At 33.3% G+C, this 22,824-nt stretch overlaps 2 protein-coding genes across 9 annotated transcripts in view; one reads left to right on the forward strand and one right to left on the reverse strand.

Moving 5' to 3' along the window:
* Positions 1 to 1,878: 1,878 nt before the first annotated feature.
* LOC125668259 (probable histone deacetylase 1-B) lies at positions 1,879 to 12,753 on the forward strand. Its single transcript, XM_048902132.2, has 16 exons — positions 1,879 to 1,987; positions 2,722 to 2,834; positions 4,842 to 4,959; positions 5,063 to 5,137; positions 5,645 to 5,783; positions 7,099 to 7,240; positions 7,637 to 7,729; positions 7,993 to 8,101; positions 8,484 to 8,624; positions 10,409 to 10,517; positions 10,658 to 10,716; positions 10,839 to 10,913; positions 11,114 to 11,260; positions 11,366 to 11,441; positions 11,562 to 11,593; positions 12,400 to 12,753. The coding sequence occupies exons 1-16, from the start codon at positions 1,939 to 1,941 to the stop codon at positions 12,489 to 12,491; spliced, it is 1,569 nt and encodes a 522-aa protein (XP_048758089.2). The 5' UTR covers positions 1,879 to 1,938; the 3' UTR covers positions 12,492 to 12,753.
* Positions 12,754 to 17,046: 4,293 nt separating this feature from the next.
* LOC125669457 (peroxidasin homolog) overlaps positions 17,047 to 22,824 on the reverse strand; it is a 41,758-nt gene continuing 35,980 nt past the window's right edge. For all 8 annotated transcript variants that reach the window (XM_048903950.2, XM_056163076.1, XM_048903952.2 and 5 more), the window contains 4 exons: positions 22,428 to 22,636; positions 22,053 to 22,291; positions 20,877 to 20,996; positions 17,047 to 20,018 (listed from right to left, as the gene is read on the reverse strand). In XM_048903950.2, the coding sequence (XP_048759907.2) occupies positions 19,926 to 20,018; positions 20,877 to 20,996; positions 22,053 to 22,291; positions 22,428 to 22,636 (661 nt within the window). In that variant the 3' untranslated portion in view covers positions 17,047 to 19,925. The remainder of the gene's footprint in view (positions 20,019 to 20,876; positions 20,997 to 22,052; positions 22,292 to 22,427; positions 22,637 to 22,824) is intronic.

The following is a 22,824-nucleotide window of genomic DNA, read 5'->3' on the forward strand; positions in this document are numbered from 1 at the left end:
GGTTCAGCGGTGGCACTTTATTCTATCTTAATTACCATTAGGTCACCTGAAGTACTTCAGGGTGACCTATTTGCATGGTTGGTGTTCTTTATCTTCCATTTACAATTGAACATTTTTAACTTCTTGATGACTACCCATCCAATTCTTTTCAAATTTGGTATGAGGTATCTTTGGAACAAGGGGGACTTAAAATTTAAATTTCAAGATTCCTGCATGGGCCTAGGGGCAGAGGTAAAACTATCAAAAACTGACCAGTTTTTTTTTTTTTTAATTTTTCGGACTACAACTGCACTTGTATAAGAAAAAGCTGAATGCATTAATTTTCATGTAGAACAGGAAGGCCTCTACCAAAATTGAAAATTTCATTATTCCGAGGGTGGAGGTTCTGATTCCAGGATGGGGCCAAACTTTATATGTTTAATTGTAAAACAGTTGAATAAACATCTTCTTTAGTGCTGTTGATACTAAATTAAATCTACATGGATATTTAGAAAGAGGACATAAATTTCATGATCCCAGGGGAAGGTACTTCGATACCAGTTGGGGCGAAAGGGTCATAGTTATATAAAATGTGTGGGTTAGCAATTGAACATTTTTACCTTCTTTTAATATGTAGACGTTTTGTTTGTTATCAGCTTTTGTAGTTTAGTCGTAGTGTTAGTTTCCTTTTCAATTTAGTTTTCTTTTCTATGTAAATATTCTATCGTCCTGAGGAAGGGACAGGTCGTCCCGAAAATTTTACAATTCATTGTTGTTCGTGTCATTGGTCAGTTTTAGTGCTTTTTATATCCTTATTATTTGACCTCGTATTTACTATTTATAGATCCGACACTTTGTATGTTGAGTGTTGTTGGAATTTAGTGTTTATAACAATTATTCATTTTTATCATACTGCATAAGGAGCATAGCAACCTAATTTCTGTAGAAACAAGAGGGTTATTTATATTCGATAGTAGCAGGGACCTATATACTACCATGGATACTAGTATATAGGTCCCTGGTATTAGGAAAGACCGAATATGAATAACTCTTTCGTTTCCACAGAAATTAATAGCAACCTAATTAAAATTAGCTGTTTTAATACGTTAACTGCTAGTAGAAGCCAATGGCGGATTTTTCGGTAAAAGTTAAGGTAAATCGTGGTATCTTGTTTAGAAAAATGTTCTAAACGATAAAAGAAGCAATAATTTCTTCCACCTCCGGAGAAATAAATGACAAAATATTTTCATTTGTTGAATTACACTGTACTTTATATTGGGAGAACTTAATTTTTTCCAAAAACCCTTCAAATTTGCGTCATTTTATAATTTCACCTTATCAAGAATGATAGAAAATAGTACAAATGACTAAATAGGAGGCATATTTCAAGCCCTATAAAATCTGTAAAATCCTGGGGCTTCGCGCCCTTGACCTTCACCAGGACGAAGCCCTGGACCCCCTGCCTCATAAAGTGCCCCCCCCCCCCCCCCCCGTAACCGCAATTCCTGGATTTTTTAAAATTACTAGTAGATCATGCATTGAAGAAAGCGCGTGTACAGGAACGTTAGCCGAGGCTCTTGTAGGATTGAGTACAATTTTGTCTAGCTATTTTTATAGGATTTATGATTGATCACTGTTCATTAATTTACCTTTTTCATATTTTTCCCCTCTCGATCTGTTTGTTGAATATTATCATAGATCCATCTAATCAGTGAAAGCAATGATTTTTACATAAATCTGTTTGATTAATATCATGAATATTTTTAATAACTTTTTGAAATTACAATCATCCTGAATTCTGAAAAATAATATGAATACTGAAGTAGGGGGGGGGGGGGGTACATGATTCGTATGAGTTACGTGCCCTTTTGCATTAATAAGTTAAAAAAAAATAAAATAGGTGTCGCTATCATACTGTATATACTTCCGGTTCATTCGCTTCCACAAGGTCTTCACAGAATGGCAACTCAACAGCATAATAAGAAGAAGATTTGTTACTATTATGATGGTAAGAAAAACATCTCATTATGTATTTGAGTGAATAAGATAATACTTTCTTTCAAAGGAAAAAATTGCCTTTATGAATTTTTATTTTACCGATCAACTTCTCATCGGAGCCTCGGAAAGACAAAAGAGGCAAAAATAAAATTTCAAGTTTTCTTTGGGAAAACAAATTATTAAATAAATTTTGGACGAAAAATGGGCCACTTTTTGAATTCTTCACAACTTTTTAATGTGTTTTGTTTGTATTTGGATTGAAAAATACTTCAAATTAAGAAAGTGGGTTCGCACGTCTGGTTGAAAACTATGGAAGCCCAACCCACAGCGTGTTGTGCGTACGGATTTTCAAAACGGCATGCATACCTCTTATGACAATAGAAACTAATTTTTGCGACATTAATCATACCTATTATGATTTATACATCTGTTGTTAAAAACATTTTGTAAAATTCGAAATCCTTATTTTAAAAATTAGGCATTTATCATTAGTTTTATGTGTATGGAAGCCCTGCCCAATTTGGGGGTTTGAGGAAGAACAGTGGCAAAGCGATGTGATTATCTATTTGTTAAGTCATGGTTGCTGTTACAGTTTAGTTTGATAGAGTTATGATTCATATATATCAATTTCTATTAGAAATTATCGTTAATCAAAAGAATTTTAAACAGAATGGTAGACAATGAGTCGCTGAGAAGAATAAGATTTTTTCTGCTATTGTTATAATTTTTTTTACTAATTTCAAGGTGACATTGGCAATTACTACTATGGTCAGGGGCACCCCATGAAACCACATCGAATAAGAATGACTCACAACCTCATTCTAAATTATGGACTGTATAGAAAAATGGAAATATATGTAAGTATATTTACATATGTTAGATGTAGTTTTTATATGGTATAAATTTACGCTAAGCTCATGGTCACAGGAAATCCACACCAGCATACTTTAAGTTCTTTTATTTTTATTGAAAAGACAATAATGCATGTAGTGTATTTGTGATTTTTCAGAGATGATGAATTCTATTGTCATAGTAATATACCATCAAGCAATCACGACAAATGGGTTTAAATTTCAATGCTGGAAAATCACTAGAATTCTCTTACAAATCAATTTCAAACAATTAATATGTAAACAAGGCTCGTGCCATGTTTTTGTTTACATTAGACTGTTTAATAGAAAATTGCGTGTTTAAAACAAAATGATATGTGCCAAGCACTAGAGAATATTTGATTGTGTTAAGAATTTACATAAGTTGAAAAAAATCTGCTTTAAATGAAACTTTCACTAGTTTATTTAACCTATGTAAACAAAAACATAGCACGAGCCTTGTTTACACAACAAGGACTTGTGACCTCTGTATCTTCCATGTATATTGACTAATGACATTCAAATTTTAGCTGATCATTAGTAATACCTTAGTTAAGCATTCTAAACATTAAAATTCAAAAAATAAAATTTGATAATTTTCAGCTCAAATCGTGTCCATGTCCCTTTAAAGGGACTGGTTCACGTTTTTCGAAGAAGTATTTTTCATTTTTTGTGCTAAAAATTAAAATATAACTCATTTAAAGGGACTGGTTCACGATTTTTGATAAAAATATTTTTTATTTTTGATGTTAAGCATTAAAAATATAACTCATTTAATGTTGACAGCCAAAATTTTGACCTTCTGAAATCTGAATGCAAGAATAAAGGCAATATTTTAGCCTTAAATCTGTGTTATGTAAACAAAGACTCGAGTCTTTTTATGTAAATAAACAAACAAGTGAAATATCGATTTTGTAATATAAAGCATCTTAATTTTGCATAGTCACAAATTTTAACTTGTAGATGACACATTTTACCCCAAATAGGCTTGAAATATTGTGAAAGATATAGTAAACTTAGTTCGTTATCCATTTCTTTTGAAAATTTCATAAAGAATAGCATACCACAATCTTTGTTTACAAAACAAATAATAAACTCTCTAAATTGAGCTTTTGTGATAATGTATAACTTTAATTTTCATGTGAAATCTTTCAAACACATTAGACAGTAGAATTTGATCATTAAAAGTGAAAAACAAAATTTTTGGGGAAATCGTGAATCAGTCCCTTTAATGTTGACAACCAAAATTTGGATCTTCTAAATGTGAGGATAAGAGCAATATTTTAGTTATAATTCTGTGTTATGTAAACAAAGAATCGGCGTCTTTTTATGTAAACAAACAAATCAACCAGTGAAACATTAATTTTGTAATTTAAGCATCTTCATTTTGTACAATCACAAATTTTAACTTTTTAATGACACATTTTAATTACCTAAAGTATACTTGAGATGTGATATATATAATAAACTTGGATCAATATCCGTTTATTTTGAAAACTTCGTAAACAATAACACACCCCAATCTTTGTTTTCAAAACAAATAATAAACTCTCTATAATGAGCTTCTGTCATGATAAAAAAAAAACTTTATTTTTTATGAAACCTTCTAAACATATTAGACGGTAGATTTTGATCATTTGAAGTGAAAAATAAAATTTGGGGGGAAATCGTGAACCAGTTCTTTTAAAGCAGTTAATATCACCACTTAAAATCTTAAGGATAATATCTAGTACTTTACTTGAATCAAGCATCAGAGAATGGCATATATTTTTTTTCTTTCTTAAAGCAATGTGTTTGGATTTATGTGGAATTTTGTACCTGTAAAATAAAATAAACAATATGATATGAATTAATGTAATGATATTATATATATATATATATATACATATATAAACTTATATTTTATAATGTGTGTGTGTGTATATAAGATAATGTTTCAGTCAGCATTTTTTTATTTAACATATTCTTTCTCATTTTATGTTATTTTGTTTCAAGAGGCCACACAAAGCCACTCAAGAAGAAATGACGAAGTTTCACAGTGATGACTACATCAAATTTTTGCGTAGTATTCGGCCGGACAACATGTCTGATTACAACAAGCAGATGCAAAGATGTGAGTAATATACTATTGCAATATGAATGAATTTGAATGGGTTATTTTATTGTAATCTGATTAGATATGCAGCTACTAATTTTCATGTTTTTCTTTATTCAAGTCAATGTAGGAGAGGACTGTCCTGTGTTTGATGGGATGTACGAATTCTGTCAGCTCTCAACGGGGGGATCTGTAGGTACGTGCTATAAGATGATATTTAGAAATTACACAGCGTTGGACTGTTTTGATTTCACAAAATGGAGTTTTTCTTCAAAATATTGCAGACTGCAAGCTGTGTAACATACTGTGGTAGTGTCCAAACAAATCTCTACTGATGCAAGAAAAGCAAGCACTTACTAAATCTTCTATAAGACTAGTCATATATCATTTACTTTTGTTTTGTTTTGTAAAAAAAAATTTAGTGTTTTATGGTCTACTGAACTTTTTTAGAGAATAAAAACTTATACTAGTATCCAATATATTACAGTATTATTACAATATACAACTTAATATCACAATATGATTTTTCTGGCAATATTCACTTTTTGGTACAAGGAGGGGATTTCATAGAAATCAGAACTTGTACAAATGCAATATACTCTTGACTGTAGAAGATTGGAGTGAAATTGTTGGTTGATGAATGGTGATACATTATGTTTAAAAGATAACAATGCGATATGATATGCCTTATTTTGTATTAAAGCTGGAGCAGTGAAACTGAACAAACAGGCTGCAGACATTGCTGTCAACTGGGCAGGCGGCCTTCACCATGCAAAGAAATCTGAAGCTTCAGGGTTTTGCTACGTCAATGACATTGTGTTGGCCATTCTGGAACTCCTAAAGTAAGGATTTCATTATTGACAGTTTATTAATATTTTAAAAAGAATATATGAGTGTCATAAATGCTATTAAAGCATGGATGAAAAAAGTCAAGTTTGATAAAAAATTAATTAAATTAACAAACCCTCTGATTATGTCGAGTATATACACTCTTCTACGATGCAAAAAATCAAGACAATTTTATACTCTTCTCAATCAAAACTGCACAGAACCTACTGGTAAAAGAAAGTGGAATGAAATATTTGAATTAAATGACACAGAATGGAAAATGATCTTCAGACTGCCCTTTAAAGTTACAAGTAATTGTAAACTGCAGTGGTTTCAATACAGAATTCTGAACAAAATTTTAGTTTCAAACTCATACTTATTCAAAATCAAAATTAGAGATGATAAGAATTGTACATTCTGTCAGATAGAAGAAGAAACAATTGAACATTTGTTTTGGGAATGTGATAGTGTTCAGCATTTCTTAAGAGAATTTGAAGTTTGTTTTGAACATAAGACCAATCTTCAAATATCAATAACAAAAAATAATTTTATTTTTGGATTTTTGGATGAAAAGAAAACTATACAAAATAATCTTGTTCTTTGGCTGAAGTATTATATCTATACTATGAGGTGTAAAGGGAAGACACTGAATGTAAATGTTGCGATATCGCTAATGAACACATTTTATGAAACTCAAAGACATATTGCATATAAAAATGGTGAAAAAGATTTGTTTGACACCTGCTGGAACCGCTGGAATCAATTATTTCATTGAGTGTTTGTTTGCTGTTGTTGTTTATTTTGTTTGTTTTTTGTTTGAAAATTATCTTTTTTATAAATTTCAATATATATGTACCCTTTTAAAATATATTAAATAATGACTGAACTCATCTCTCTCTCTCTCTCTCTCTCTCTCTCAGAAAATAATATATACATATACCTTTGATAGTTCTTCTAAACATTTTGTACAAGTTTCTTTGCAGAATGTATGTATATATATACTGTGTGTATGTTTAAAAAAAAAAAATATAAAAAAAAAAAAAATTTTTTTAAAAAGGATATCATATAGTTGACAGTTTATAAGGATATTTTTAAAAGGATATCATAGTTGACAGTGTAAAGATATTTTAATTAAAAAGGATATCATTGTTGACAGGTTTTGGATATTTTAAAAAGAATATCATTGTTGACAGTTTATGGAAAAAGCATTGAGCTGAAAATTTTTGCTTTGCATCTAAAATCATAAAGCATTAAGTAGTAGGTCATGTCTTGATAATCATAAATTGAAATTGTCTAACAAAAACAAATGGTGGTATGGCTATCCATCAGGTACCATCAGCGTGTGTTGTATGTAGACATTGATATCCACCATGGCGATGGCGTGGAGGAAGCCTTTTACACCACGGACCGTGTGATGACTGTCTCATTTCACAAATATGGAGAATATTTCCCTGGTACTGGGGATCTCAGGGTAAGTTCTCCACATAACGTACACAGAATATTATTTCAGTATGTAATTTAAAGCAATCAGAAGGTGGATCTAAACAAAACTCAATACAAAATTAATACATATTTCATACAAGAGTGTGAAAAGGATGTCATGAGATATATATCATTTTATGATTTTCGTACAAAATTAGTTTGACAGTACTTGGCACCTGAGATGTTTATTATGCTTCTGTAAACCAATCTTTGCTTGGTATTTTTACATTATTAGTAAACCAATCATTGCAGTGTTTTGAGATTGAGGTTACTAAGTTTATAAAATAGATTTATATCTTAACAATGTCCAGGCTTTGTGAATACATACCTCTCACAGTTGTGAAGATATGCATTTTTTATGGATTTTTTAAAAATGTTTGGTCAGGACATTGGAGCAGGGAAGGGTAAATACTATGCTGTCAACTTTCCTTTGAGAGATGGAATTGATGATGAGTCATATGAATCAATCTTCAAACCAGTAAGTTATTTATAAAATATCAATTTTCAATTGTATTATATCTGAAATGAATCTATATTCACTGAGAGAGATAATATAATTTCTTAAGTTTTAAAAAAAAAAAAAGATAAACTGTGACTGTCGGATCACATTCTATTGAGCTAAAATAAAAAAAGAAAGAAATCAGCAAAACACCAAATTTAGTTCCCTTGAACTTGGTTGTTGTTTTTTTTGTTTTTTTTTAAATATATTTTTTTGAGGTTTTGCATTTATACATGTACTAGGTTATGACCAAAGTTATGGAGATGTACCAACCAAGTGCAATAGTTCTACAGTGTGGGGCTGATTCTCTGTCAGGGGACAGACTGGGCTGTTTCAATCTCACACTTAAAGGCAAGTGTGAGACTATTTTAAATCTTTAATCTTATTTTCACTTCTTATCCAAAATACTTACATGCCATCAGTCTTAGCTCAAATGATTCTCTAGCAGTGTAACCTTTCTAAGTGACTGTGCTTTTAGAAAGAAAGTCCAGTCATGTCTGATCAGCCATGATAAATTAAAATTAAACTATTTGTGTAGATAAGTATATATGCAAATTCACCAAACTTGGTTTAAATACCCTCTAGTGGTTCAGAAGTATCTTTTCCTTGTATATATGCATGTACATGCAGTAGATGTGTACCCCATAATACTCTTGGGTTTTAAGCTATGTAAGATTGACTTTTAATGAATTAGATATGAATGTGTTGGATTTAAGTGAGTTTTTGGTTGCAGGACATGGTAAGTGTGTGGAATACATGAAGAAGTGGAACCTGCCTCTGCTGTTACTGGGAGGGGGAGGGTACACAATCAGAAATGTGGCCAGATGCTGGACCTTCGAAACCTCCATAGCTTTGGGAGTGGAAATTGCTAATGGTATTTTGGATGTATTTCTTTGTAATACTATACAAGTTTTAACTTCATACTCTCTTATGAGATGGAATTTTTAATACACAGTCAAACCTGTATATAACAGTCACCTGTGGGAACCAGTCAAAGTGACCTTTGTAGATAGGTGACCTCTTAATAGAAGTTAACTTTGTTCCCAAAAAAATGTGATCTGGTTTTGGTGGTTCTCTGTTTTGCCATGCAAAAAGCATGGCAAAACATATATATATATATATATATATATATATACACACACACACACACACACACACACACACACACACACACACACATATAAATGCATAATTACAGAATGCTACATGTACATATATATAAATGAAATTAGGATTTTGGCATTTTAATTATTTAGAGGAAGACAAACTCACATAATTTGAACATTTTAATTTATTCAGTGGAAGACAAATTTACACATATAATTGATTCACAGCTTGGAAACATTTGTTATTTTTGTTTGAATGGCCATAGATCTTTTAGTAGTCATTGATGGATATTTCTTTGATGTTCAACAGATTTGCAAAATGCTCCTACCGCTCTTTCAGACTTCGGCCTTTCCGTCTAACCTTTTCCCCTATTCTATTTGAAATCACCACCCTTGCTTTAGTTTGTAAAAATAACTCGTAATGTATTTAGTTCAATAGTGTAATTGCATATCCAACCATTCAAAATAGATGTAATTAGACCAATGATTTTCCCTCCATCTCTCCATCCTCACGAATATTTTTTTCATGTAGATACAGTGCATTTGGAAACTATCTAATTGTGCATGCGTAAAAAAACCAAACCTAGATGTGGGTCATGTGACAAGTCAAAATGGCTGCTAAAGGCAGGGTAAAATGGAGTTTTAATATGAAATATGGTGATTGTTGACCACATGATACAGGTGACCGCTATATAGAGCTAGTTACTCTCAGGAGGAAATAAGGACCGCATGGAACAGGTGACTGCTGAATAAAGGTGACTGCTATGGCAAGTTTGACTGTATATAACCTTATACCCTTGTAACAAAGGGATACAATGCCTTGCCAGTATATGCTTTTGTTGGTCTGGCCCTTTGCATAAGATTGAATTCACATCTCTCTTCATATTTTCATCAAACTTGCAGAAATAGTACCTTGCATAAAGACCTTGTTGGCTAGTACGGAAATTCTTAAATATCTTTCGTACAAGATATAAATCACATGTATCGTATGTGTAGGAATATACCCTGCTAAAAGACTTTGTTCCCATTTGCTTTAAGAATACATTTGAAAGGTTAGGGTCACTGAAGGAAAGTTTAGAAATTTCTTGTGGACATGATTAAGATACATGTCTTTTATTTTATATCAGAGATGAAACTTTGCATAAAGGTCTGGGTCACTACTGGTTTTTATCATGGAATGAATCCATAACATAAGGATCTGGGTCCTATTTGTTTTGAAGATGAAAGGTCACTGGAATGGATCATTTTATTTAAAATTGTTACGAATTTTGTATTCAATTTTAATGAAACATGCTATCTTACACAAAAATCTAGGTTCATAGTGGGTTTTTAAGGATTGTGTATAAAAGTTCATGGTCACTGAAATAGGAATTTCTGAAATTTTCTTTTGTTCTGATTTCAGTAACACTAAAAACAATGTTATCTTACAATAGGCCACATTGCAGGGAAAAGCCCCCTTTGTGGAGCCCTTGTTATATTTTCTTTAGTAAGATTTGCTATATCAAGTCTCTCCACTATTGAATATTTATCGCTTTACATGTTTCCTTTGTAGAGTTGCCATACAATGACTATTTTGAATATTATGGACCTGACTTCAAGTTACACATCAGTCCTTCAAACATGGCTAATCAAAACACTGGGGAATACATGGACAAGATCAAGTAAGTCAACATTTTTACATACATTTATTGACTGTTAACATACATTTTTTATAGTAAATTAAGTAAAGTTAGGAATAGACAATTGCTTGTTATTCCTCTGTAATTTGTATAAAATAATTGCACAATGTTTTTCCCTCCAGGACACGTCTTTTTGAGAATTTAAGAATGCTACCTCATGCACCTGGTGTTCAGATGACAGGTAAACTGATAAACCAATGAGAATGTAGTTAGATAATTACCAGAATTGGTAGTTATGGATGAATATCAATGTTGAACTGTCATTGGGCTGATCACTGGGTGTTCTTTTAACTTTTTTGACAGCAATTCCTGAAGATGCTCTGAATGATGAAAGTGGAGAAGAGGAAGATAAAGAAAATCCAGATGAAAGGATATCAAGTAAGTTTTTCTTTTTCGGTCTTTTTATGCATCAAAGTGCCATTTTCTTGCAGGTCCTCTTTGTTCCCCTAGTCTTTGCATTAACTTTGTATCTTGACATTTTGAAAGTATGCTGACAGTTTTCATTCGTGATTTTTTACTTGACATTTTCATGATGACAGAAAAAGGGATACATGTATGTATATCGAAATATATTTTAGTTCGAGCCAGTGACAAGCGTGTGACGGGCGAGGGGGAATACTCAGATAGCGAGGACGAGGGAGAGAGGAAAGATAGAGCCAACTATAAGCCTAAGGCTAAAAGGATGAAGACTGAGAATGAAGAGAAGAAAGACACGGCAGAGAAAGGTAGGAGATGTACAGTCTGTACTTCTTTATTTTTCTGGTTTACCACACTGTAGTTTGTGTCAGAATTTAGGAACCTTTCTAAAATATGATTATTTCATGTTGCAGGAGCAAAGAAAGAAGAAAAAGAAGTTAAGAAGGAAACAGAAAATAGCAAAGAAGAAACCAAAGCCCCAGAAAAAAGGTAGTTGTTTCAGAAAGAAAATGTACTGAATGCTGCAAAAAATGCTACAATGGGGATGACTCTTATAGTTTTATCTGTCATATACTTTCATCTGATTATATATTTGCCTTTATTTTTCAGTGAGGAAAAATCAGAGACAGTAGAGAAAAAAGGTAAAAATGTTTTGATCATAAATTGGGAACAGAATATGTATATGGCTACTTTGCTGATTGCACAAGATAATTTTTCACTTTCTTTCTATGGGGAGTGGATTTTATACTAGTAGTTTTCTGTGAAATTTAACAATGTTTATGACAAACAATTGACATGAAAAGAGTCTGTGAAAAAATATTGTTTTTGTCCTATTCCATCGTCACAAGTTTTGTGACCACAGAATCTCTTGCAGTAGCAATTGTAACTTAAGCAAGACATTTTGGTCTTTTTAATAGATTTTCTACACTTTAAAATGGGTTTTTTCATCTTGATATATGGGAAAATATGTGAATGCAGTTTCTGCTACAATATAAGTAGGATTGAAATTTGATCGAGATATTCAGTACCAAGGGCAAGAAACTTCCCAGTTTTTTGGGAGGATGAAATAAAGTTTTGGGAATTCTAATACTTCAACTTGGACTTTGTTATTTATGATGCAGAGGGTGTTTGTAAATGCAGTTTCTGTTACATTTCACATTGGATTAGCTTGGAATTTCACAGAAATGTTTAAGGGAAGGGGGGGGTGCTAACATTTCACATTGGATTAGCTTGGAATTTCACAGAAATGTTTAAGGGAGGGGGGTGCTAATATAAAATCAACAGATGGGGAGGAGAAGGCTGATTATATATATATATTTAAATATGAATTTTTTTTCCCCATCGTTTGGGAGAAGTCATACATCTTATAGATATTGGTTTGTATTCAGAATTTCATTTTGTAGTTAAAATTCTATTAGAAACTCAGTGGTGTTTTTAAAAATTTCAGAGACGTCACCAGCCAGTATAAAAGAACCAACAGCAGCTGAAACGAAAGAATCTAGTGATTCAAATGGTACACCACAGAAAATGGAGCATTGAATTACAGAAAATAATGACTAATGACGTCATTGGTGAAATGAAATTCTTGACAAAATTTTCATTCTTTTTACATGGATTTGTTGACAAAAACTTGTCATTTGTTTTAAGTCTTGAGGACTATTATGCAGCTGGACCATGTTTAGAGTCTCACCCTCATTGCAAATTACCTAGCAGAACATGAAATTCACGGAAGATTTCACCCTTCATACTCAATTGCTTCATTTCATTGTACAGATCACAGAATAATAAATATGGACATTCATTTTTTTTAATGTTTGATTTATAACTTCAAAACAAATTTGATATTTGTTAGAAAACTTTGAATTTTAAAGGGGATGTATAACAAGACATGTTTGTAAAACATATGCCCCACCGCCTTCCTTCCTCCTCCAAAATTTAAAACCATAGTGACCTTTTTGATCTGAGATCCAATTACGATCATTTTACAGGTGATAATCAATTTATCTGTGGAGTTTGTTGATATTTAGTAAAAGATCCTCGAATTATAAAATTGTTATTCAATATGCAAGCAAACAAGCCCCATGGTACATGACCTAAAAGTCAGCAAGTGTTATTCAGAGGTTACCCAACCTCACTTTGAGATTTAATGATGACCTGAAAATCAATCGGATTATCTACTAGTCATCACTGACCTCCCAATGAAGTTTTAATCACAACTAGAACTGTCCTAAAAGGACTAATACCCCCACAGGGATCATTGAATGGTGGGAAATAGTGAATTTTTGCTCATTGAGTAATAAACACTTTATTTTGACACGAAGAACTCGGTTTTCTTGAGCAATTAATGTAAATGCAAGATTATATATTCTGCAGTAGAGCATTACTAAGAATGCTTAATATCATCACTCGGAATGTTTAAGATATGCTTAATATCATCACTCGGAATGTTTAAGATATGCTTAGTATAACTTCTGAATATCGTAAACAACTTATCTTTTCTTAACAAAGTCATATCCACAGACAGACAGAAAATGGAATGATGATTCCATTATACCCTCTCCTACACTTATACAGTTGTTTCTGTGAGTGAACAGATCATTACAAAATCTAAAAGAAAATGACCAAGTCCATAAAGTTGGGGAAAAAACACCTATAGAATAAAAATATTTCTGTAACTTCCTTGAATGTAAAAGAATTTCAATACAAGAGGCTCATGGGCCACATCGCTCACCTGAGTCACCTTGGCCCATATCTGAAGACTTTCCATATATATTTGCATGTAAAACCTTCGTCCCTATTATGGCCCAAACTACCCTTTGCAAACTTGAATCTACACTATGTCAGGAAGCTTTCATGTAAATGTCAACTTCTTTGGCCCAATGGTTCTTGAGAAGAAGATTTTTAAAGCTTTTTCCTATATTTGTATGTAAAACTTTGAAACCCCCCCCCCCCCCCCCCCACTTGTGGCCCCATCCTACCCCCCGGGGGCCATGATTTGAACAAACTTGAATCTGCACTATGTCAGAAAGGTTTCTTGTAAATATCAGCTTTTCTGACTCAGTGGTTATTGAGAAAAAGATTTTAACTATATATTTGTATGTAAAACTTTGATCCCCCTTGTGGCCCAATCCTACCCCCGGGGGCCATGATTTGAACAAACTTGAATCTGCACTATGTCAGAAAGTTTTCATGTAAAAATCAGCTTTTCTGGCTCAGTGGTTCTTGAGAAGAAGATTTTTCCTACATATTTGTATGTAAAACTTTGATCCCCTATTGTGGCCCCATCCAACCCCCGGAGCCCATGATTTGAACAAACTTGAATCTGCACTATGTCAGAAAGTTTTCATGTAAAAATCAGCTTTTCTGGCTTAGTGGTTCTTGAGAAGAAGATTTTTAAAGTTTTTCCCTATATATTTGTATGTAAAACTTTGATCCCCTATTGTGGCCCCATCCTACCCCCGGGGGCCATGATTTGAACAAACTTGAATCTGCATTATGTCAGAAAGTTTTCATGTAAAAATCAGCTTTTCGGGCTCAGTGGTTCTTGAGAAGAAGATTTTTAAAGATTTGTCATATATATTTGTATGTAAAACTTTGATCCCCTATTGTGGCCCCATCCAACCCCCGGAGCCCATGATTTGAACAAACTTGAATCTGCATTATGTCAGAAAGTTTTCATGTAAAAATCAGCTTTTCTGGCTCAGTGGTTCTTGAGAAGAAGATTTTTCCTATATATTTGTATGTAAAACTTTGATCCCCTATTGTGGCCCCATCCAACCCCCGGAGCCCATGATTTGAACAAACTTGAATCTGCATTATGTCAGGAAGCTTTCATGTAAATCTCAGCTTTTCTGGCTTAGTGGTTCTTGAGAAGAAGATTTTTAAAGTTTTTCCCTATATATTTGTATGTAAAACTTTGATCCCCCCTTGTGGCCCCATCCTACCACCAGGGGCCATGATTTGAATAAACTTGAATCTGCAATATGTCAGGAAGCTTTCAGGTAAATTTCAGCTCTTCTGGCCCAGTGGTTCCTGGGAAGAAGATTTTTAAATGACCCCACCCTATTTTTGCATTTTTGTGATTATCTCCCCTTTGAAAGGGACATGGCCCTTCATTTGAACAAACTTGAAAGCCCTTCACCCAAGGATGCTTTTGGCCAAGTTTGGTTGAAATTGGCCCAGTGGTTCTGGAGAAGAAGTCGAAAATGTGAAAAGTTTACAGACAGACAGACGGACGCCGGACAAAATGTGATCAGAATAGCTCACTTGAACCTTCGGTTCAGGTGAGCTAAAAAATGACAGGTGCACAACTTCATTATATACATAATATATACACAAAGTTTAAATCAAATCTGTTCATTGGTTTTTCAGATATTCTCTGGACAATGACAGCACCCCCTCAAAATGGAAGAAATATCCACAACTTCCTTGAATGTTAAAATATCTCAAAATTGCAGGTGCACAACTTCATTATTCATGTAAGATCTACATGAATTTTTCATCAATTTACTCATCCATGTTAAAGATATTCTCTGGACAAATTATGTTTATGGACTGACAAGGTGATTCCAGTAACCCTCCCCCAAACTTTGTTTGCAAGGGGTATAAGAATAAGGGTTCTTCTGTGATTGGTTGGACAATGATAAGCATGCTAGAAAGCCTGTGACCATTGGTGCTGAAAATCAATATTGGACACCCACAAGTCATTACATAACCTGCATTTTCTCATAATCATTGGACATAGGGTTCTCTAGTAATCAGCTAGACAACTGAAGTAAGGCATAAAAAGAATCTAAATTTAGTTTCAGGTTTTAGTTCACCTGAGCTAAAAGCTCAAGTGAGCTATTCTGATCACCCGTATTCCGGCGTCCGTCCGTCTGTAAACTTTTAACATTTTCAACTTCTTCTCAAAAACCACTGGGCCAATTTCAACCAAAGTTGGCACAAAACATCCTTAGGTAAAGGGAATTCTAAATTGTTAAAATAAAGGGCCAGTCCACCTTCCAAGGGGAGACAATCAAGAAAAGGTAAAAATAGGGTAGGGTCATTAAAAAATCTTCTTCTCAAGAACCACTAGGCCAGAAAAGATGAAATTTATAGATAAGCTTTATTAGGTAGTGCAGATTCTAAATTGTTAAAATCATGGCCCCCGGGGGTTGGATGGGGCCACAATAGGGGGTCAAAGTTTTACATACAAATATATAGGAAAAATCTTCTTCCCAAGAACCACTGAGCCAGAAAAGCTGAGATTTATATGAAAGCTTCCTGATATAGTGCAAATTCTAAATTGTTAAAATCATGGCCCCCAGGGGTTGGATGGGGCCACAACAGGGGATCAAAGTTTTACATACAAATATATAGGAAAAATCTTCTCAAGAACCACTGAGCCAGAAAAGCTGAGTTTTATATGAAAGCTTCCTGATATAGTGCAGATTCTAAATAGTTAAAATCATGGCCCCCGGGGGTTGGATGGGGCCACAATAGGGGATCAAAGTTTTACATACAAATATATAGAAAAAATCTTTCAAAATCTTTTTCTCAAGAACCGCTGAGCCAGAAAAGCTGAGATTTATATGAAAGCTTCCTGATATAGTGCAGATTCTAAATTGTTAAAATCATGGCCCCCAGGGATCGGATGGGGCCACAATAGGGGATCAAAGTTTTACATACAAATACATAGGAAAAATCTTCTTCCCAAGAACCACTGAGCCAGAAAAGCTGAGATTTATATGAAAGCTTTCTGATATAGTGAAGATTCAGGTTTGTTAAAATCATGGCCCCCTGGGGTAGGATGGGGCCACAATAGGGGATCAAAGTTTTACATACAAATATATAGGGAAAATCTTTAAAAATCTTCTTCTCAAGAACCATTGGACCAAAGAAGTTCATATTTACATGAAAGCTTTCTGACATAGTGTAGATTCAAGTTTGCAAAAACCATGGCCTCCAGGGGTAGGTTTGGGGCCATAATAGGGACTACGGTTTTGCATGCAAATATATATGGAAAGTCTTCTGATATGGACCAAGGTGACTCAGGTGAGCAATGTGGCCCATGGGCCTCTTGTTTAACTTGTTATAGCAGAGAAAAGAAAGATTTTTATGTTGAAATTTATTCAAGTAAATATAAAAAAAAGTACATAGTCATATATTTTTCATGAAATGTAAACTATATATTTTGAGGTTTTCCATTCCATAGAAACAATATCAATCATGTAAATCAAATACAGATCTCATCATACTGTTCACATTTCTAGAGTTGTACAAAAACAGAAAGAAAAGTGACGTAGTTTTGCTCCTCAATCAGCATTAGATATCTAAAAATGTTATTAAAAAATGATAAACTCACTTCAACAGAATGTTAAAGTTTTAGAATGAACCAGTCTATATGCTACGTTGTTTACATTTTGTTGCTGGGATTTTTTGCTGTAGAACTAAACAAATTAGCTATTATATATATATATATATATCTGCTTTATAGAGAGGGTTGTGAAAGCTTTCAGAGACATTCCAGATTAAAAAAGCAACACAATAAAACATGCAGCATAGCAGTTTCCTAATGAACATTTTAAGATCTTTAGCGTAATTATGTTACTTTGCTCCAAATGAGTCTTTGGTATGTTGTACTAATAACAGAGAAACCAGCAATATCCATTTCTTGTTACAACATGGAAATTTTTTACACTTAATCACATGACACATAGAAAAAGCACCAATTTGTTAATGAGTTATGAGTAGTATGAAAGTCATTAAATTTGCAATGAACATGTAAAACCTTAATTAAAAGGGCTTGCACACTTATAAAAGAGGCATCAATTGTCATATTATCAGTTGAACTCTATGAAATTCAATTGTTAAAGATGAAATTCTGCTAAAAGCATACAATACACACATAAATGGTATAAAATCAAAATCCATTGAGTATTTTAATATTGGGGGCCACTGAGCCACATGGGGTTGTGTTGTCTGGGTAAGAATTAAATGAAAGAGTGCAGATGATGCTGTTTACTATTTTCTTCCGCAAATTTTTCTTGATTTTACCACCTTTTACCTAGTTTAAAAAGTTTAATTTTTCAGTACTAGAGTGTTTTTTTCCAAAATGGAAATAATAATCAAACTTCTTTCAAAAACTTCCCCAACTGTAAAGTACACATAAAATACAACACTATGTAGTTTGGACATTTTGAAAGCTGTATATTTTAAAATGACAGGATACAAAATATAGATTTTAAAATGACGGTACATAATTTTAATGACTGTGTTTATTATCCAGATAAGGTAGGACTGAGGTAGACATAGTGCATGCAACACAACCAATACTACTAAACCACCGATCAGAGCTTTATGCCTCGTTCACACGGATGCGCATTTGATGTGAAGTAAAATAATGCGCATTAAATTAATTCGAATGAAATAGCATTTACACAGCGGTAATATTTAATGCGAATTAAACTAATGCGCATTAAATTCGTATGCATCTCTAAATTAAAGGGTGTGGGAAAAGAATTAAAGGATAGACTATATTATTGAAAATTATTTTTATTCTATATTACTGTATGATGAAAATTGGGTAGATACAGAATTCATTGTTCAAAACACTAGGCCTATATATAGTGTACATGTTTACAATGTACATGTAACTGATCTACACACAAGGAGATTTCTCGTGTTTGTTTCTATATGTTCTCAAGAAATTACTTGTTATTTCCTCTGACGACCAGCATTCATTCTAGACAATGTATTGCTTCTTCGTGAACCCAGTTTAAAAAACCTCGAAACGACTCTTTCACCATTTCGCTGACTACTGTTGTGACATAACTTTTAATTACTAATACGTATTATAAGTCTACTATGATGTCATATAGTATAAAAAAAATAACAATGAGCGGCATATTTGTTTTTTAAAAAATGTATTAAAAAAAATCAAAAATCAAAAAAATCAAAAAAAAAATAAAATCATATTTTCACTAATTTAAGCATTTTTGTCTTAGTTTAAAGCAATTCCTTCCATATGTATTACTCAATATGCCTATGCAGAGCACAGATTTACGTCTGACATTATCTAATGACATACTGTTTGTACATGTTTTTTTTAGTGATTATTATCATTTTAATTAATTTTTCGCACAAAACTAACACTAACATACATAGCTGACCATGGATATGATGCATGTGACCCAAATTTGCCATTACGCATGCGTGTATATTCAATGCGAATTAGCTTCGCTTTGTGTTCACACGGAGCTAATGCGAAGTAAATTTAATTTGCATTTTATCCCGACGTAAATTTCAATTCGAAGTAAACTAATGTGCATTAAAATCTGTGTGTGTACGCGGTTCAGATTTAATTCGCATTAACTTACGTTTAATGCGAATTAAATTCTTCGCGTGAACGAGGCATTAAATGACCCTTCTAGTGAACCTGTAATTGAAACAAAAAGGGCAAAAACCAGATACTTGAAACTTTCTTCTTCTTTTCTTTGCCAGAGGGAGAAAGAACACAGATATTATATATAAATGGATAGCAGAAGGGGCCAAGTATACAAAATAAAATGCACAAAACTATTAATATTAAACATGAAAAAAAAAGCGACTACATGTAGTACATACATGTACCATACTGAATGTTGACAGAATACAACATGTACACGTGAAGACATTGAAATATAGACAGATTTTACCTTTCATACATGAGACATTCAAGTAATGATTATAAAAAATGCAATCACTTATCACCTTTCTAACTCGTATACATAAAATATAATAGTCATGTGTCATCAGTTGTCTCCGTTTCATAAAACACTCACTTTCACAAATGATGTACATGTTCCTTATTGCACTTTAGAATACACATGTGCAAACTTTGATCACAGATGTTCCTTCTTTTTTCATCACTCTATTGAGACTCCTCATATGCAGCCTTTACAAATTTCTGTCATGCACCACCTTATGATGTCTATGTGGTGTGTCTGTCTGCTAACATATGGGACAACACCGGCCTACAACTGTTCTAGGGCTGGCACATGGTAGAACTGGACACGTTTGTTTTGTACACTCAACTTGATCTCCCTAAATAATCAAGGAAATTTTTTAACATGTGACAATTTCAAACTTATGATACATGTATCGTTTAGGTATGCATGTTTAAAGTTAGTATTGGTGAAACATTAACTTAAAAAGTGTCCATTGGACTTAGACCTCTCTCTCTCTCTCTCTCTGAGTCTCTCTCTCTCTCTCTCATGCTTTGGAAACCACTTCCAAACTAAACATATCCAATCCCAAATTTGTACACACTAACCTAATCCCAAATACACACTTACTAAATCCTATATACACTCTTATCCAATCCCAAATCCTGACCTCTTACCCATTTACTTCAAGTTTTCCCTTTGTTAAACTTCAGTCACCACAAAGGTTAAATATAATGACTAAGCCAACTGTGGATTATTTTCTTTGATGACAGAATGGGACAAGCGTCAGCTAGATTCAGATGTACATGTATACTCTAGCCTTGTTATAGTACACATGTACATCCACTGACAACCATTATAATATATACATATAATGTATTGATAATAGTTGCTTGGACCCAATTCTATCTCGCCATAATTCTTCAAAGTCAATATAAGAGTGCCTACTATTGATATTGCATTGCTGGTAACATCACAACAATGTTACTGGCAAACTCATTAATGCTCATGTACGTTACTTAGTCCTCAATATGCTTAACATTATTCAAGAAAAGAGACAACATTGGCAGTTTTGTTAGGTAAATGGAGAGTACTCTTAGTCTTGTCATCCTTCATCATACTGTTATGTGATCGTTAGCAATCTCAACAGAATATCCCTTCCACTTGACCTGAAGTCAGTTTTACTGTTTCACTACATACTTCATGCTGAGTAGGGTAGTAAATAAAGTGGACTCACCCGGCAGGCACAGGTCTTACAGTTATTGACAGTCCATCTGTCTAAGTTTTTCCTTTTCTGCCCTTTGTTGTCGTAACAGCCCTTACGAGTCTTCCTCATATACTTGTTCACTTTCTTCAACTGAAAATGAAAGATATCACTTGCAGATCAGATCAGTTTTCTAAAGAAATCATAGCTAAGTCCTCTCCTGCATGTTTTCTGACACCTTGAAGTGATTATACTGCATATAGTGAATTACATTTCCATGGTAAGTAAAATAAAGAAGAAATGCATAAGCTTCACAAACTACAGTCACACCTCATTATCTCTTACTCAATGGGACCAAGAAAAAACTTTTAGATATCGGAGGGCTCAAGATATAGAGGATCTTGAACGAATGCTTATGGCATATGAAATGAGTTGCTGGTTTTAATATTTCCCGAGCCTTGGCATTGAGCGCAAGAAATAAGATCTATAGATAAACACATCAACATTATAGCTAAATTGAAATATTAATCTTAAAATTTTAATATTAAGTGATGTCATTATTTTACAACAAAATAAACAGGAATAATTATGATAGACTTGAATAACATTTGTAGTAAAACTAAAAAGTTGACAATTTTGTATCCATGTTAGCACAAGCAATTTTGTGTTATTCATGTTATTGTTTGACGTAATCTGCTCCATCACGGTTTGGGGAATTAAACTTAGCCTGCAGTCGCTTGAAATTTCTGTTTCATATTTTCACTTCATAAAAAAAACACAGAATCGTTTTGAAACAACCTTGGTTACAATTGCATGCTCTTTACCGTCAATTTTAATAGTCGCCAACTTCAAAGGATGTCATATTGTTTTGTTTACGTGGCGCATTAATACATGTGATTAACCTACATGATTTGCATATATAGTTATTAACCTGTTCATATCATTTTTCCAAACTCGCGTTATGAACCCGAAAATAGTACTGTTGTGTGATAAACTGAGGTTAAAATACATGAAGGAAGTGTAGTTGGGACTTCCAACTTGCATCAACATACCCATGGTATTCGTTATACCGATGTTCAAGATACTGAAGTTCAACTGTATGCTTCTAATGAATCACTATTTGTTATTAGACTGTTGTACTGGTATTTGTAGAGTCTCTGCCCTGATTTCCTCTTAGTTTTAAAAATTTCATTTGAATATGAAATTTACCTTTCTTTTCAGTGTTACCACTGTCTTTGTAAGACCTCTGATTTCATTTTCCATTTTTGAGAATTTGGAGTCGATGACTGACATTTGGTCGTTGAGTGTACGTATCTGGGAGCGGTCAGTTGAAGGTCGGGACAACAGGGTGGTGTTGTGTTCCCGATCTTCACGATGAGAAAACTGAGTATTCTGCCCTCGCCGGAAATGGTTGGTCAGGGATTGGAAATTTCCGGATTTCTCACAGTCTAAAATGGTGGGAAATTGTAGATTGAAAACATTAAAAAAATTTAATAGTTAAAAAGTTAATATCACATTACTGTAAAAGAAGCCACAGCCCTAATTTTAAAGCCTATAATTACTACAATTTTTTGTATGACTTACTTGTACAACATTCAGACCAGACTTTCAGATTCAATTTTGGAATTTTAGAACACTCGAGGTAATCTGCATCACTATCAGCCTTCACAAACACATCTCTCTGAACACGCTGAATGCCATCACTGCTCTCACACATAATCTGAGCTAGAGTAACCTGCTTGATTTCTGCTAACTGGTTTGGCTCAAATACACCTGGATTTTCATACCAGAATCTGCAAACAAAAATTTACAATTTGGGTCAAAAATTAAACTAATGACGCTTTTACCTATAACTAGAACACACCAATACACATGTACCTTTAATTCTTAAATTCAACTTTCTAATGAAAATAGTTAACACTGTTGACTACTATGCTGTTTCCTGTCTCAATGGATGACAACTAAATCATTGCACATGTGC

Source organism: Ostrea edulis, chromosome 4 (genome assembly GCF_947568905.1).
Source record: "Ostrea edulis chromosome 4, xbOstEdul1.1, whole genome shotgun sequence".
Classification (NCBI taxonomy): Eukaryota; Metazoa; Mollusca; class Bivalvia; order Ostreida; family Ostreidae; genus Ostrea; species Ostrea edulis.